This window comes from Myotis myotis, unplaced genomic scaffold (assembly GCF_014108235.1).
Source record: "Myotis myotis isolate mMyoMyo1 unplaced genomic scaffold, mMyoMyo1.p scaffold_m19_p_4, whole genome shotgun sequence".
Taxonomy (NCBI): domain Eukaryota; kingdom Metazoa; phylum Chordata; class Mammalia; order Chiroptera; family Vespertilionidae; genus Myotis; species Myotis myotis.
In genome coordinates, this window is record NW_023416346.1 from 9054128 (window position 1) to 9067696 (window position 13569).

Below are 13569 nucleotides of genomic sequence, written 5' to 3' on the forward strand. Positions count from 1 at the left end.
GACAAATGGAACTGAACCATCATGAGCATGGTCATAGTAAAGGTCATTCTTTTTGCCCAGTTGCAGTCACTGAAGGTAGTGACTATATAGTGTGACTGCTGAGTCAGGAGCTGCTTTGATTCTGACTCGTTTTCCCCAGCAAGACATTGGAGAAATTATTTCCCCTCTGGGTTTGAATTCTCCCCCCCTCCCCCAAAACGATGTGAATGTACAGCAAATTCTCAGTTTCAATGTGAACGTCCAAGGATTCTTCAATGAATCTTGGTGCCATGTATATGTCAAAATCATAGAAAGTTAAGGCAGACAGACACAGCCAAAGATGAATCTCCCCAGCCCTTAAGAATCACCTGTGCATTCTGATCCCTGTTCTCCTTATCTTCTTTGCCTTTGTCAGTTATTTTTGTTTCTTCCTCAGCCAGTTGTTTCCTCCGTTTTTCTCGCCTTTCTTCCAGCTCCTCATCCCTCAGGAATTCCAGGTGATTAACAATGGGCACTTTAACAACTGGATCAAAGAAGCAAAGATTAGAGGCTACTCAGGGGAGGTGGAGGGAGAAACCAAAGAAGCAGAGCTTGTGGCCTCAGAGAACCAGGGAAACCACTTTCCATGTACTTGTTTCAGCACTGGAGGGCTCACTACTGCCCTGATAACTAAGCGGTCACCACACACCTGAAACACAGTCGTGCATACTTTCAGCATCGAGGACTTTACATTCCTCTGTCCAGCGGGTCAGGGCTGTGGGGATGCTGGACAGGGTCCCTGTAGAAGAACAAAGGAGAATGAGACTCTTGGCCTTGTCATGTGTCGACTAAACAATCACAGTATTTTCCTAACAGGATCCAGTGTCTGTCACAAGGACTGGCACATCATAAGTACCAGAGATAATAAAGTTTTTATAGCCCAGCCAGCATGGCTCAGGGGTTGAGCATCAGCCTATGAACTAGGAGGTCACAGTTGGATTCCTGGTCAGGGCACATACCTGGGTTGAGGGCTCAATCCCCAGTATGAGATGTGCAGGAGACAGAATCATCAATGAAGAGAATCATTGATCAGCTATCTCTCTCTCCCTCTCCCTTCCTCTCTGAAATCAATAATAACATATTTAGAAAAATAAAATTTTTGTTGCTTTGGCCAAGTTATTGAGTGGTTCTGGCTTCTATTATAAAATGGGGCTTTTTGAGACAGGGCAGATACTGTGCTGCTTTCCCTCAGCAGAGAAAAAGTAGAATCTGACAAAAATGCATCACACAAACTTGCCTGCTTGGCTGGTAGCTGTGCTCTGGTCATGGAAAAAGTCATCCAGCAGTTCGTCGTCAGACCTGGCAATAATGTGGACGTCATCATTGCCCACCAGGAGGCGGGCCCGGCCCCGGCTTTGTAAGGGAAGGCTGCTGCTCAGCTGAAGGATGTCAGCGGCAGCAGAGGGACCAAGTAACCTGTAGGGTGATGGTGGAATGCCATGGTCACTGTACATCGGGGCCCTTCAACTTATTACTGTGCGACCCTTTCTGCATCCTCTCGAAATGCGTAGCACTATTACGAACCGATCACACAACAAATAAGTTGAAGTTACTTTCGTGTAACTACTCCACCAGTTTGTGAACTTTATTCAGGCTGAGGTTGCACATTAGTCCACAGTTCCTGGCACAAGGTGAGTGTCACTGATAATGCCTCCCTTGCACACCCACTGTAGTTTGTACAATGACCATTAAGGTATCTATAACCCTTTCTTTCATTTCTAAAACTACTTAAAAGTAACTTCAGAAGTGAAAGAAACACTAAACCTTAGGGCACGAATCATGTTCTGTCTGTATCTAAAGTGTTAAGTGCTTGGTATATGAGATGCTTAATGATTGCTTAGTGAATACACCAAAAGCAAAAGAACATGTTATACCATTTGGCATTCCCCCAAAGGCTGCACATATAGTTTACAAGGAAATGGGACAAATATGTTATCGGTGTGTGTGATGAGAGCATTAAGTGATGAACTGCTCCCTCCAGGTTAAGACAATGCTGAAGCCCACTGAGCCCAACAACCTTTGTAACTCACCTCTGGAGTATGAGAGGAGGGTTGGGCTGGCGATTCCCAGGGTAGTGAACATGAATGGTGTGACCTGTATTGGCTGTCAGCTGCCTTAGGGTCCTTTGACTGCGCCCGATGCCCTGGGTGAGACGTGTCGTAGAGGAGCCACTTCCCAATGTCAGGGAACTGTGGTCTGCATGGCGTACCATCAGTGGGTGGGTGGTAGGGATATTTCCTGGGGATGGGGGGATGTCTGCTGCAAGGACAATATGCAAGGTGTCAGTGCCAAAAAAAATTTCCTTCCATGATTGTTCAAGCAGAACCATGTCTCCTGGGCCTTACTTCCTCACACGGAAACCTGAGCTTTGTCCTTTCTCCCTCATTCCCACAACTCATCTATGATCACTGACACTACCATAGCTTATGCCACCATTTCTCACCTAAATACTACAACAGCCTCCTAAGTAGTACCTTCTCCCAATCCATTCTCCACACTATAGCCACAGTGATGCTTCCAGGCCCCTCAGCAACATCCTGCATCTGCCACTTCGAAGAGTCCTCTCCCTCGTCTTCACCTGTTCTCTTGTTTTTGGCTTAGATATCACTTCCTCTGATTCTACAGATTGGCTTACTAACCATTTACTCTGTGCTTTCTTACCATACTACAATATAGTTCCTGCTTATTTATAATTCCTAATAGACCATAAGCTCCTATGAGGGAAAAGGGCTGTTTTCTTTGCACTCCTCAAGTATTTGTTCCATTTGTTGAATAAACAAAGGCTCAACGTAAGGAAGATCGATGCAAATCACAAAAATGCAAAGAAAATCACAGAATAAAAGGTATCTTGAAAATCATGTAATCTAACCCATTTCCCCCCCTTTTCAAACTTTTCATTTATAGGCGATGAACAGGCTCAAAGAGGTAAGAGCAAATCACAAAAATGCAAAGAAAATCACAGAATAAAAGGTATCTTGAAAATCATGTAATCCAACCCTTTTTTTTCCTTTTCAAACTTTTCATTTACAGGCGACAAACTGAGGCTCAAAGAGGTAAGAGACTACTTGGCCAAGACAACCCACCAGAACAGTCTTTTCTGCTATATCATGCTTGTGATTTGGGATTAAGAGCTGCCTTCTCAAGACAGGTTGATTTTAAGAGCTCGATGCTAAAAGGGAACTGTGACATTGATGGGGGAGGAGGGAAGAGATTCACTCTCTCCCCCGAAAAGATGCATCTTTGATGAACAAAGTGAATGTGCTCAAATCTACTCCCCAATGCCAAGCTCAAAGGCGTCCATACAAATTCTCAAGATCAGTGTTAGAAATAAAGACTATTGAATGCCTTGTTACTGTAGGGTGCCTGACGCAGTCAGCCTTGGTATCCCATTTTTTATAAAATTCAAGCAAATCAAGTCGTCCAGGCTCTAAATTAGCTGCCTGTTTACTGAGGTGGAGAGAACAAGAGCCTCTCACTATTCTTTCTGCTAAGCATACACTTATTGAGAGAGATGGATTCAGATATCCCTTGCCCCAGAATGTTGGCATAGGAAAAGAAGTGCTGTCTATCAGATTCATAGCTGCTCTGCTTCAATCACTGTTTGGCTTACCCTAGAAAAGGGTATAAGAATCAAGAGATAAAACCCAACTGAGCCCCTGTATCTTACTAGCACTGGAGAACATGTTGTCAAACTCAATGATGAGATCATCCTCCCGGTCAAAGCGCTCAAATCGGACCAAGGGAGAAGCGTTCATATCAGGGTAATCCTCATCCAATTCCATTTCAGAGCCATCGTCGTCATCGTCTTCATCTCCCTCTTCACCTTCATCATCCTCCTTAAGGGGAAAATAGGAGATGGAGAATTGCTGGGGGTAAGGATTTTCTGAAGTCTGGTGTCATGGCCACATTTGCACATGAGGGAGGGAGGCGCTGAGGCTAGCCACCCAGGCTGTGGGTTTTCTCCAGCTCTGTGTTCCCATGGAAGAGGTTGTCTGAACCAACCCAACACAGTCCCCCCTCACCTGATCATCTTCCTCATCTTCCTCCTCCTCCTCCTCTTCATCCTGACTATCATCCTCATCCTCGTTACTGCCACTGCTGTCCTCTTCCTGAGTGTGCTCCTCCTCATCCTCAGGGTCCAGGATATTCATGGAATCTAAAACAAAGGGAGCACATTGGAGGACTATACTGAGTAGCTAGAAAACAGGCTACTGTGCAGGCCAGCAGATTGAGTGGGAAGGCGATGTGGTATCTGACTCTAGGAGAGGAAGAACCAGATCTGGGGTGATATACAGACTAAGTGAGCCAGCCCTGATTTCCTGAAAAGTGCCACTCAATGCATCAAACGCTGAGCAGGTTGGCTGAATGTGGAGGTTTGAAGAGCCATGGTCTAGGACTTGGCCAAGCCTGCTGGTGCCCCCTTGCCTTTCCAGCCCTACTTTGCTACTGACTGCATCCTATTGGTAAGAGGGAATCGGGAGCGATGATAGCAGGTAGGTGAGAAGAAAGCGAACCAAGTAAGAAGTGACAAACTTTTGGGCAAGCAGTAGTAACATGTTATTTGAAAAACTGGCTGAGGATAAAGTGGATGGTGTATGTCAGCGCATGCAGACAGATGCTTCCTTATTCTGCATATTTGGGCAGCTGCCTCCAGGAAAACCCTAGTGTAATATCTGTCAGACGTGCAGGGCAAGAAGGGAGGCCTTTCCGGCCTCGGCACTCTCACCTTCTCGGTTGGCCTGCAAGGTGGAAGCTTGGCTGAGGTTGGAAGGAGCTTCATCCATCAGCACGTCCTCTTGTGATTCATCCTCTCCACTTCTGCTCACTGAAGGTTACAGAGCAGAGCCTTCACTGAACAACAGAGGACTCCCCTTTCCAGATTGGGTGTGCCTAAAGTAGCTATGTACACCCAGCAGACATCCTTTTTTTTGGATGAGGGAGAAGACCTAGGTTCTCTTGCTTTTGACTATCTACTTGAGCTTGGCCAGTCACTTTACCAGTCTGAGTCTCAGTTTCCTCATCTGTAAAATGGGATGATCACACCTGCCTTGCCAATTCCACTAATTGTAAAACCACAGAGGATAACGGGTGTAAAAAAGCCTTGTCAAATTTAAAAATACTTGTCTACTTCCACTATTCATCTGATTTCTTTCATCAATAAAATAAAAAAGTAACACATACACCCTTGGAGCCAGGTGACAGTAGGGTACTTAGCCGTTTTCCCTCTCAGTGGTAAAAAGGGCTACCCTTAGGGAATGATCATTTTTTGTTACACTACTGAGACTCAGAGGCAGAAAGCCCCTGAATTTTGCTGAAGAACTGAAAGGAAAGCACTTTCTCACCCTACAGCCTTTATAGCCTACTCTAGGCTTCCATGAATAATAAACACTCTTAATGTGCCTGATGTATCATCTATACTGTTGGCCACCCCCACCACCTCCCCCACATAGGCAACACTTCAGACCCACCACAGGTCTGTTGATGGATTGTGAATTTTTCAATTGTAAGACAGTCAACATCAAGACAAGCAGCAATCTAGGCTGGCTATGAGCCCTTAGGCAGAGCTGAGCAAGCAGATGATGAGAAAAAGGGTCCTCCCAAGAGAGACTGAGGCAAAGGAAGAGGCTTTACTCAGTTCTGGGGCTCTCACCTATAATTGTACTGTTCCCAGATCCGCCATCCCTCTCAAGCAACTCATCTATCAGGTCCTCCAGCTCATTCTCAACCTGGAGAGAAATAGAACATATATAGATGCACACAAGTCTATCATTGTGCTAGCACTGAAACCCTAAAAAAAAGCCAGCAAGGGAGCATGTATTTCTAGGATAATGTATGACAGAGGTGTTATATAAATACCACACACTTGGTGGTGCTAAGAGCACAGAAACTACCACGTACTGCCAATCCACACTCAGAATGTCCTTCAAATGGATCCATCCCAGCGATCTGAGACCAGGTTAGTCTTTATACTGTCCAGGAATACATGCAGATCTCCTTAGAACTAGCAGCTTAGGACTGTAGGCCCGATTTCTTACCACTGCTACCAGCTCCAGAAATTACAATGCTTTCTTTAGGGTTGTTATAAGACTATTGTTTGAATGCCCCAGTGAGAGCTGGTGCTATAGGAATGGCAGTAATGTTAAGGAGCTTCCATTAATACCAGAGCCAAGTAAATCAAAGACCCTGGGCCCAAAAGCCAGCTCTCTACATCAACATTTCACCTGTGCCGAAGTTTTCTTGTTGGGATTGATTCCATATCATAGTACATAGCATCCTGCCCTCCCCCACCCATCATTTAATACAATCCAAGTACATTTACTGAGCATCTACTAAGTACATCATCTGTGCTCCTTTACAAAGCAGACAGCATTGCAGCAAGGATCTAAAGTACTCACCCACCCACATCACTTGGGGGTTTTGGTTCAGCGCCGCAAAAGGGGTATGGTGGGTGATCTGCCTCCCTACCTGCATCTCTTGTGAACTGAGCACCTCAGGCTGCCCAGCAATCACCACTGAGTCGGTTTCAGCCTCCCCATCCATGATATCCCCATCTGCCACCTCTGTCTGAGTGACATCATGATCCTCCTCCTGCACTTCTGCTTCCCCAGGCTCGCCTGAAACAATCAACCAACCAGCAAAATAATCAAAGGGTGCCTATGTGCAAGGCACCATGAGGCAAGCGTGAAGACAGTAAGGTCCCTTCCCTGGGCAAGTTTACAAGTTCTCAGAGAATAAATGAATGGGTGACAAAGGAAAAGACAAGGCTACGTGTGAGGACAGCCAAATAAGGCTGCAATTTTAAGCAATTCTTTGTGGGGCACATTCCCACGCCACTATGACAGATCTCTGGAAGGCCAGCAAGTTCCCAGGGAAACAATACCAAGCCAGAACAGTTGTGATGCCCATAAAACAACTATGCCCACCCTGCCAGCACTCCAGTCCATTTGCTCCGATTCCCTACCTGGGTCCTGCTGGTTGCTATTGGAGTCCTGAGTAGCTCCTTGGGCATCCTGCTCAGCTTTGGTCTTGTTAGAAGCACTCTTGCTGCCAAAAAGGCTACTGGGCTGGTTCACAATCCGGGAAAGTGTTTCCAAAGGCTTCAGAGCAGCATTGACTGTGTTGGCCATGTTGGGACTGGGATAAAGGAAGACACAGAGATGGAGTGAACACAGAAGTCCATACTAAAAGGCAACAAGGCTCACCATAGTACAATTATCCCAAAAATGGGACATGGAAGGTACAAGGCGAGCTTGGGACCTACTGTTGTCCTAGAAGACACTTAAAAAAATTAATGAGGTCCTTACTACAGGCCAAATTTGAGATAATCTGAGCATCAAAAAGAATGATTCTACTTATAACACATTAATCATAAAAAGAACCTATAGCAATGCCAGCTAATACAAAGGAATAAGAGAATCAGAAAATCATCATTTTGCAACCAGCAATGTAAATGATTTAGGCAAGGCTCACCAATGAATGCTAAAATTATTGAGTTAAAAATCTTCAGGGGAAAAAGGGGTCATTTGTAATATTTTTAACAATAAAGATTAAAAAACACACCAAAGAAATGAGCTACAGCAAGTGACAATGAAGTAAACCTTTAAAAATCTTTAGGGCACAGGATATTCACATGATCTTCATGAGCTCAAAAGCATCACATCACAGATAACTTATTGGTACAATGATACAAAGGGAAAATATAACCTTTAACTATGTGATCAAACTTAGTATCACCAATAATAGGACAAATTGGCATTACATGTCTCCTGATGTGATACACTGAGAAGAACAAATATCACCTACATACTACTCTTGCCAAAAAAGAAAAAAGGTTAGCTCAAATCTAACCATAAAGATGCAATTAGAAAAATCCAGATTATGGGATCTTATATAATAAGAGAGGAATATGCTAATTAGCTGTTACGCCCTGAGGTACAAGAGGGCTGCAGGGCTGCGGAGAGCTGCAGGAGGGGGCAGGGAAGCAAGCTATGAGGGGGGGAGGGGTAGCTATAGGAGGGTGGGGCAGGGGGCAGAGAGCTTACAGGAGGGTGGCAGCAACCTACTGGCTACAAGCAGGCAGCAGAGAGCTAGCTACAGGACAGGGCAGGGCAGCAAGCAAGCGGGAGGTGGAGAGCTACAGAGAGGGCAGGGCAACAAGCTATGAGGAAGGTGGAGCGGAGAGCTATAGGAGGGCGGCAGCCTCCTACTGGCACACAGATTCGTGCGCAGGGCTACTAGTATTACTATACAACATTTGGCCCTCTGGAACAGTCAAGTTACCATAACAAATAAAAAACAAAACAAAACAAGGAGCCTGTGACAACCAAATGTCAACTGAGTGATGCTCACTGGATCAAAATGCTCTCCTCTGGGCTATAAAGACATAACTGGAATAATTGGGGATGTCTGAATATGAAAAATACTAGAGGCCCAGTGTATAGATTTGTGCACCGGTGGGGTCCCTCGGCCTGGCCTGCGGGGATCAGGCTGAAACCAGCTCTCCAATACCCCAAGGGCTCCCAGATTGTGAGAGGGCCCAGGCCAGGCCGAGGGACCCCACCCGTGCATGAATCCATGCACTGGGCCTCTAGTATGCATATAAGATCTTTGGTTAATCTCTTCCTGCCCTACCCCTTTTCCCTTCCCTCTGAGATTCATCAATCTGTTCCATGTTTCCATGCCTGTGGTTTCTGCTCCTGTGTCGAGTGTCTGCCCCCTGGTGGTCAGTGCACACAAAGCTACCAGTTGGCCAGTTGCTTAGGCTTTTATATATACAGATACTGAGTACTATCATATAAGGGAATGTTTGTTCTTAGGAGAACATGCTACAGTATTCCGAGGTTAAGGAACAAGTTGTTTGCATGAATTTCAAATGATTCACCTCCCATTCATCTCCTGAAAAGGGCATGGGAGGGGGTGATTAAAGAAAACAGAACTGGTTAGTCTAGGTCAGGATAACCAGACTTTCCCTTTTTAACTGGGGCTAAATCATAGAAAAATGCCTGCTAGTAATATAGAAGGAATGATAGAAATTAGAAAGCTGTCATTGATAGCTCCAAGAGAAATTAACTGGCGCATGCAAAGATTATCAACTGGCATTAAGAACATTAAATAAGTATATAGTTGATAGGGAACTAGATATTTGTATAGTGCCAAAGTAACAAGAACACAAATTACACAATAAGATGTACACCATCTATGATATATACTAGTCAATAATGTGTCATGAACAACAGCAATAAAATACAGATTTAAAAAATGAATTAAGGCCCTAGCTCAGCCGGGGGCAAACTACGGCCCGTGGGCCGGATCCGGCCCGTTTGAAATGAATAAAACTATTGAAAAAAAGAGACCGTACCCTTTTATGTAATGATGTTTACTTTGAATTTATATTAGTTCACATAAACACTCCATCCATGCTTTTGTTCCAGCCCTCCAGTCCAGTTTAAGAACCCATTGTGGCCCTCGAGTCAAAAAGTTTGCCCACCCCTGCCCTAGCTGGTTTGGCTCAGTGGATAGAGTGTCAGCCTGCAAACTGAAGGGTCCCAGGTTCAATTCTGGCCAAGAGCACATGCCTGGGTTGTGGGCTCGATCCCCAGTAGGGGGCATGCAGGAGGCAGCCGATCAATGATTCTCTTTCATCATTGATGTTTCTATTTCTCTATCCCTTTCCCTTCCTCTCCAAAAGCAATAAAAATATATTTTAAAAAAATAAAATAAAATAAAAAATGAATTAAAAACCTTTGTTAGAATAGAGTTACAAGGGATACAACCAGATGTAATGTAAGGTCTATAACTGAATTCTGGTTTGGACAAAAATTTTGAATATAGGTTTGGGCATTAGATAGGATAAAACTTTATTTACACAGAAAGGTAGATACTAAAAAAGAGCAACAAATAAACAAACAAAAACAGAAACAAAAAACAAACCCACCCCACCTAAGGTTTCACAATAGCATGTATAGTTTTATTTATGTATGTGAAGAAAACCACTCACAGATACACAACAACAGTGGCATCTGGGTGGTAGGAATATGTCTATTTTCACTCATCTGTATTCTTATGATACACATATAATCTTATAATAAAAGGTTATTTTTACTTATTTTTTAAAAAATATTTTGAGTTTTTTTTTTTTTTTTTTTTTTTACAAAATATAGATATTTTATTGATTTTTACAGAGAGGAAAGGAAGCAGGATAGAGAGCTAGAAACATTGACCAGCTTCCTCCTGCACGCCCCCCTACTGGGGATCAAGCCCGCAACCAAGGTACAGGCCCTTGACTATAATTGAACCCGGGACCCTTCAGTCCATAGGTCGACGCTGTATCCACTGAGCCAAACCAGTTAGGGCAAAGGTTATTTTTATTTTTTTAAAAATATGTTTTATTGATTTTTTACAGAGAGAAAGGGAGAGGGATAGCAAGTTAGAAACATCAATGAGAGAGAAACATCGATCAGCTGCCTCCTGCACACTCCCTACTGGGGATGTGCCTGCAACCAAGGTACATGCCCTTGACTGGAATCGAACCCGGGACCCTTGAGTCCACAGGCTGACGCTCTATCCACTGAGCCAAACTGGTTAAGGCGCAAAGGTTATTTTTAATTAAAGAGGGGAAGCTTGGGAAAAAATTTAGTGATACAGTCCAACTCTTGAGTTTCCAGTAAATGAGAAAACTAAGGCCTAAAAACAGAAAGTGCTGTGCTTAAAAGCCACAATACTAAAAACTCAGGTTCCCACCTACACCCAAACTTTTCCTATCACACTGGCTGTTCACTACTCAGCTGGCAAGAAAACATGAAATATTAGGCAAATGGAGAAGCAAGCCGCATGATTAAAGAGAGGGCAAAAGCCTGGGGCTTGGAAATGATTTTACCTGGACAGGTCCAGACTGTGGGGCACTCTGGCCAAGTCATTAACCAGTCCCTTCTTCAGGAAGAGTCGAATGATATTGTTCATGCCATTGTGCTGGGTCTTGGCTGTGGCACTGCTGTAGAAGCTGGACGTGGAGGGGCAGGACTCCATGATAGTACTGATGATACACATCACTGCCTGAAGCCTGGGAGAGAAGTTTGACATCTCTATCATGTGACTATAGTGTGTCCTTAGACCACATCTTCACTATCTTGTCTCAGATAACCCTCTGTGTTCTATTACTTCCTAAAAGTAACAACTAAACAGATGAGAACTTACTCCTTGGGTGTTAGCATTCTTCACTCTTTAAATGTAATTTAAAAAATAAGATTGAATAACCTGCTCTTGCTTAAAGAATGAAAATAGTCCTTTGTTTTCTCTAAGTTGTTTACCCACCTACTCCAAATGTAATCAGTTTGAGAGAACCAGAGAATACACAGTGCTGCTATAAACAGACCTCTTGTTCAAATGCAAGAAATCCAGTGGGCCAAGAATGAAGTAAGGGGATGATACTGGTCACCAGCACTAGGTCAGGCATGAATTTTACCTGGCATGTTTCTCTGTACTCTCAGCCATAGCCAGTGCCCGTCCCAGGGCTGCTTTTACTTCATTCACAAGGGCCACCTGGGCATCTGTGCCACTCCCTGCAGCAGCCAGGCTTGCGAGGAATAGGCGGGCCAGGGCAGGCGTGTCCTTGTCTTCTGCATTCTGGGTATGTGGGAGGAGGTGGTCCAAGACAAAAGCTAGCACACTGCAGTCCTGAAAAGTCATTAAGCATGACATTTACTCACAAGCACAGTTATGCCATATCATTTGTACACCAACAAGGTACACTCACACAGAGTTGATTCTTGAAGTCACCCAGCCAGATGAGAAAACCAGGCTTAAAGGTACAAGCTAAGTGAGTAGCAAATCCAGATTTTATGCTCCCAAGTCCCATTCACATCTTCATTTAGATGTTACTTGGAATTTCTTAAAAAGATTTTTATGTGTGATATTTAAATAGAACTGTTCATAGCAAACCTGTAAGAGTTAATGCAATCCAATATTTTCCCCATCTAACAGATGGGCAATAAGAAGTCCAAAGAAATGTGACTTGCACAAAGAACTTAGTCAATGGCAAGGATTCAAATCTTGATTCCTAATTGAGTGCTATAATCCTTTCAGAATTCAATTAAATTACAATATTACCGACATCTACAATGTGCCCAGAATTCTGGGCTAGAAATTGGCAGGGTCTGAATGAGAAATGGCACAATCATAGATATGGATATGCAAAAACACTTAATGCAGGGTTACTTAAAATAGCAAAAAAGGCCCAACAACAGGGAAGAAAATAGAATTAGACTTTTCCCTCTAACAATGATGTATCCCCCAATATTTCCTTATCTTAAAAAGAAAACTTAGTTCTGCTGTCATTCAAGCAGATTTTGGATTAAAATGCACTGATGATTTTGGGACCAGATAAGATGATTGCCGCACAACTAAATATACTAAATGCTACTAAATTGCACACTTTAAAATGCTTAATTTCATATGAATTTTACCTCAATAAAAATGCAGCGAAGAATTCTAGAGTCTGGAAAATTAGATAAGGTGGCCTTGTTAAGACACCTATTAGAATTTAAAAGATTTCCCAGTAGTGACTAAAAAGTTAAACCATTTTCTGAATAAAAGTGTAAATAATATTGTGACATTATTAATAAAAACTGGAAAAAAACTTTATAATTTGGGAAAGCAATGAAATCGACTAAAAAGGATTTGGAATCAGACCTAGGTTTCAGTTCTAGTCCTGCTACTCTGAAGTGTGGCCTTAGGCAAGTTAATGACCTCTCTGAACCTTCTCTCTTCTCTATTAAGGGGAGCAACACCAACAACCTTTCAGTGCTGATAAGAGGATTATCAGTAACACTAGAGGCCCAGTGCATGACATTCGTGCACTGGTGTGTGTGTGTGTGTGTGTGTGGGGGGGGGGGGGTCCCTCAGCCTGGCCTGCACCCTCTCCAATCTGGGAGCCCTCAGGGGAGCTCTCTCCAATCCGGGAGTTTCTGTCTGTCTTTGCAATCATATGAGCGAATTGTCTGAGACCCCAACTCAGTTTGGTTTGTTGCTCACAGAATAATAGAGGCATTCCCCCCCCTTTGCTTCATTGGTGGAGATTTCTTGGAAGTATTAGGATATCTTCCCTTTAATTTTTCCTAGACACTCTGATTTTACTTACATCTCTCACCTTTGCTTTCCCTCCATCCCCCACCACAACAGTAACTTGCTCCAGGCTCACTTCAGTGATTCTCAACCTCCCTAATGCAATAATTTTATGGTTGGGGGTCACCACAACATGAGGAACTGTATTAAAGGGTCATGATATTAGAAAGGTTGAGAACCACTGCTAGTGTCTAGGAGATCTGTCTACCACCAGAACTATGATTCCCAGCATTCCTGGTGCTCCCCACAATCTTGGTTTTCCCTTCCTGCTCTGTCTCTGTCCCATGGCCTCCCATTCTGCCAAGTCCTCCAAGCCGCCACCTCTCCCTCTCTGCCCTCTGGTGGCTTGGGGAGCCAAGTTCCCAAGCCGCTCCACTCTCCGCTGGCTCTCCCACTCTGCTCTCCGCCCGGTGGCTTGGGGGGAGCGACTGA

General features: G+C 43.9%; 1 protein-coding gene across 18 annotated transcripts in view; it reads right to left on the reverse strand.

Annotated features, from left to right (window-relative positions):
• The window catches only part of HUWE1 (HECT, UBA and WWE domain containing E3 ubiquitin protein ligase 1), a 149094-nt gene that overhangs the window by 22151 nt on the left and 113374 nt on the right, over positions 1-13569 (reverse strand). For 16 of the 18 annotated variants that reach the window (XM_036304909.1, XM_036304917.1, XM_036304911.1 and 13 more), the window contains 12 exons: positions 11480-11691; positions 10895-11077; positions 6980-7152; positions 6484-6632; positions 5669-5744; positions 4745-4843; positions 4041-4174; positions 3686-3854; positions 2049-2277; positions 1256-1434; positions 668-757; positions 348-502 (listed from right to left, as the gene is read on the reverse strand). In XM_036304909.1, coding sequence (XP_036160802.1) covers positions 348-502; positions 668-757; positions 1256-1434; positions 2049-2277; positions 3686-3854; positions 4041-4174; positions 4745-4843; positions 5669-5744; positions 6484-6632; positions 6980-7152; positions 10895-11077; positions 11480-11691 — 1848 coding nt within the window. The remainder of the gene's footprint in view (positions 1-347; positions 503-667; positions 758-1255; positions 1435-2048; positions 2278-3685; positions 3855-4040; positions 4175-4744; positions 4844-5668; positions 5745-6483; positions 6633-6979; positions 7153-10894; positions 11078-11479; positions 11692-13569) is intronic. The other 2 variants (XM_036304919.1, XM_036304918.1) reach the window with 2 other exon arrangements.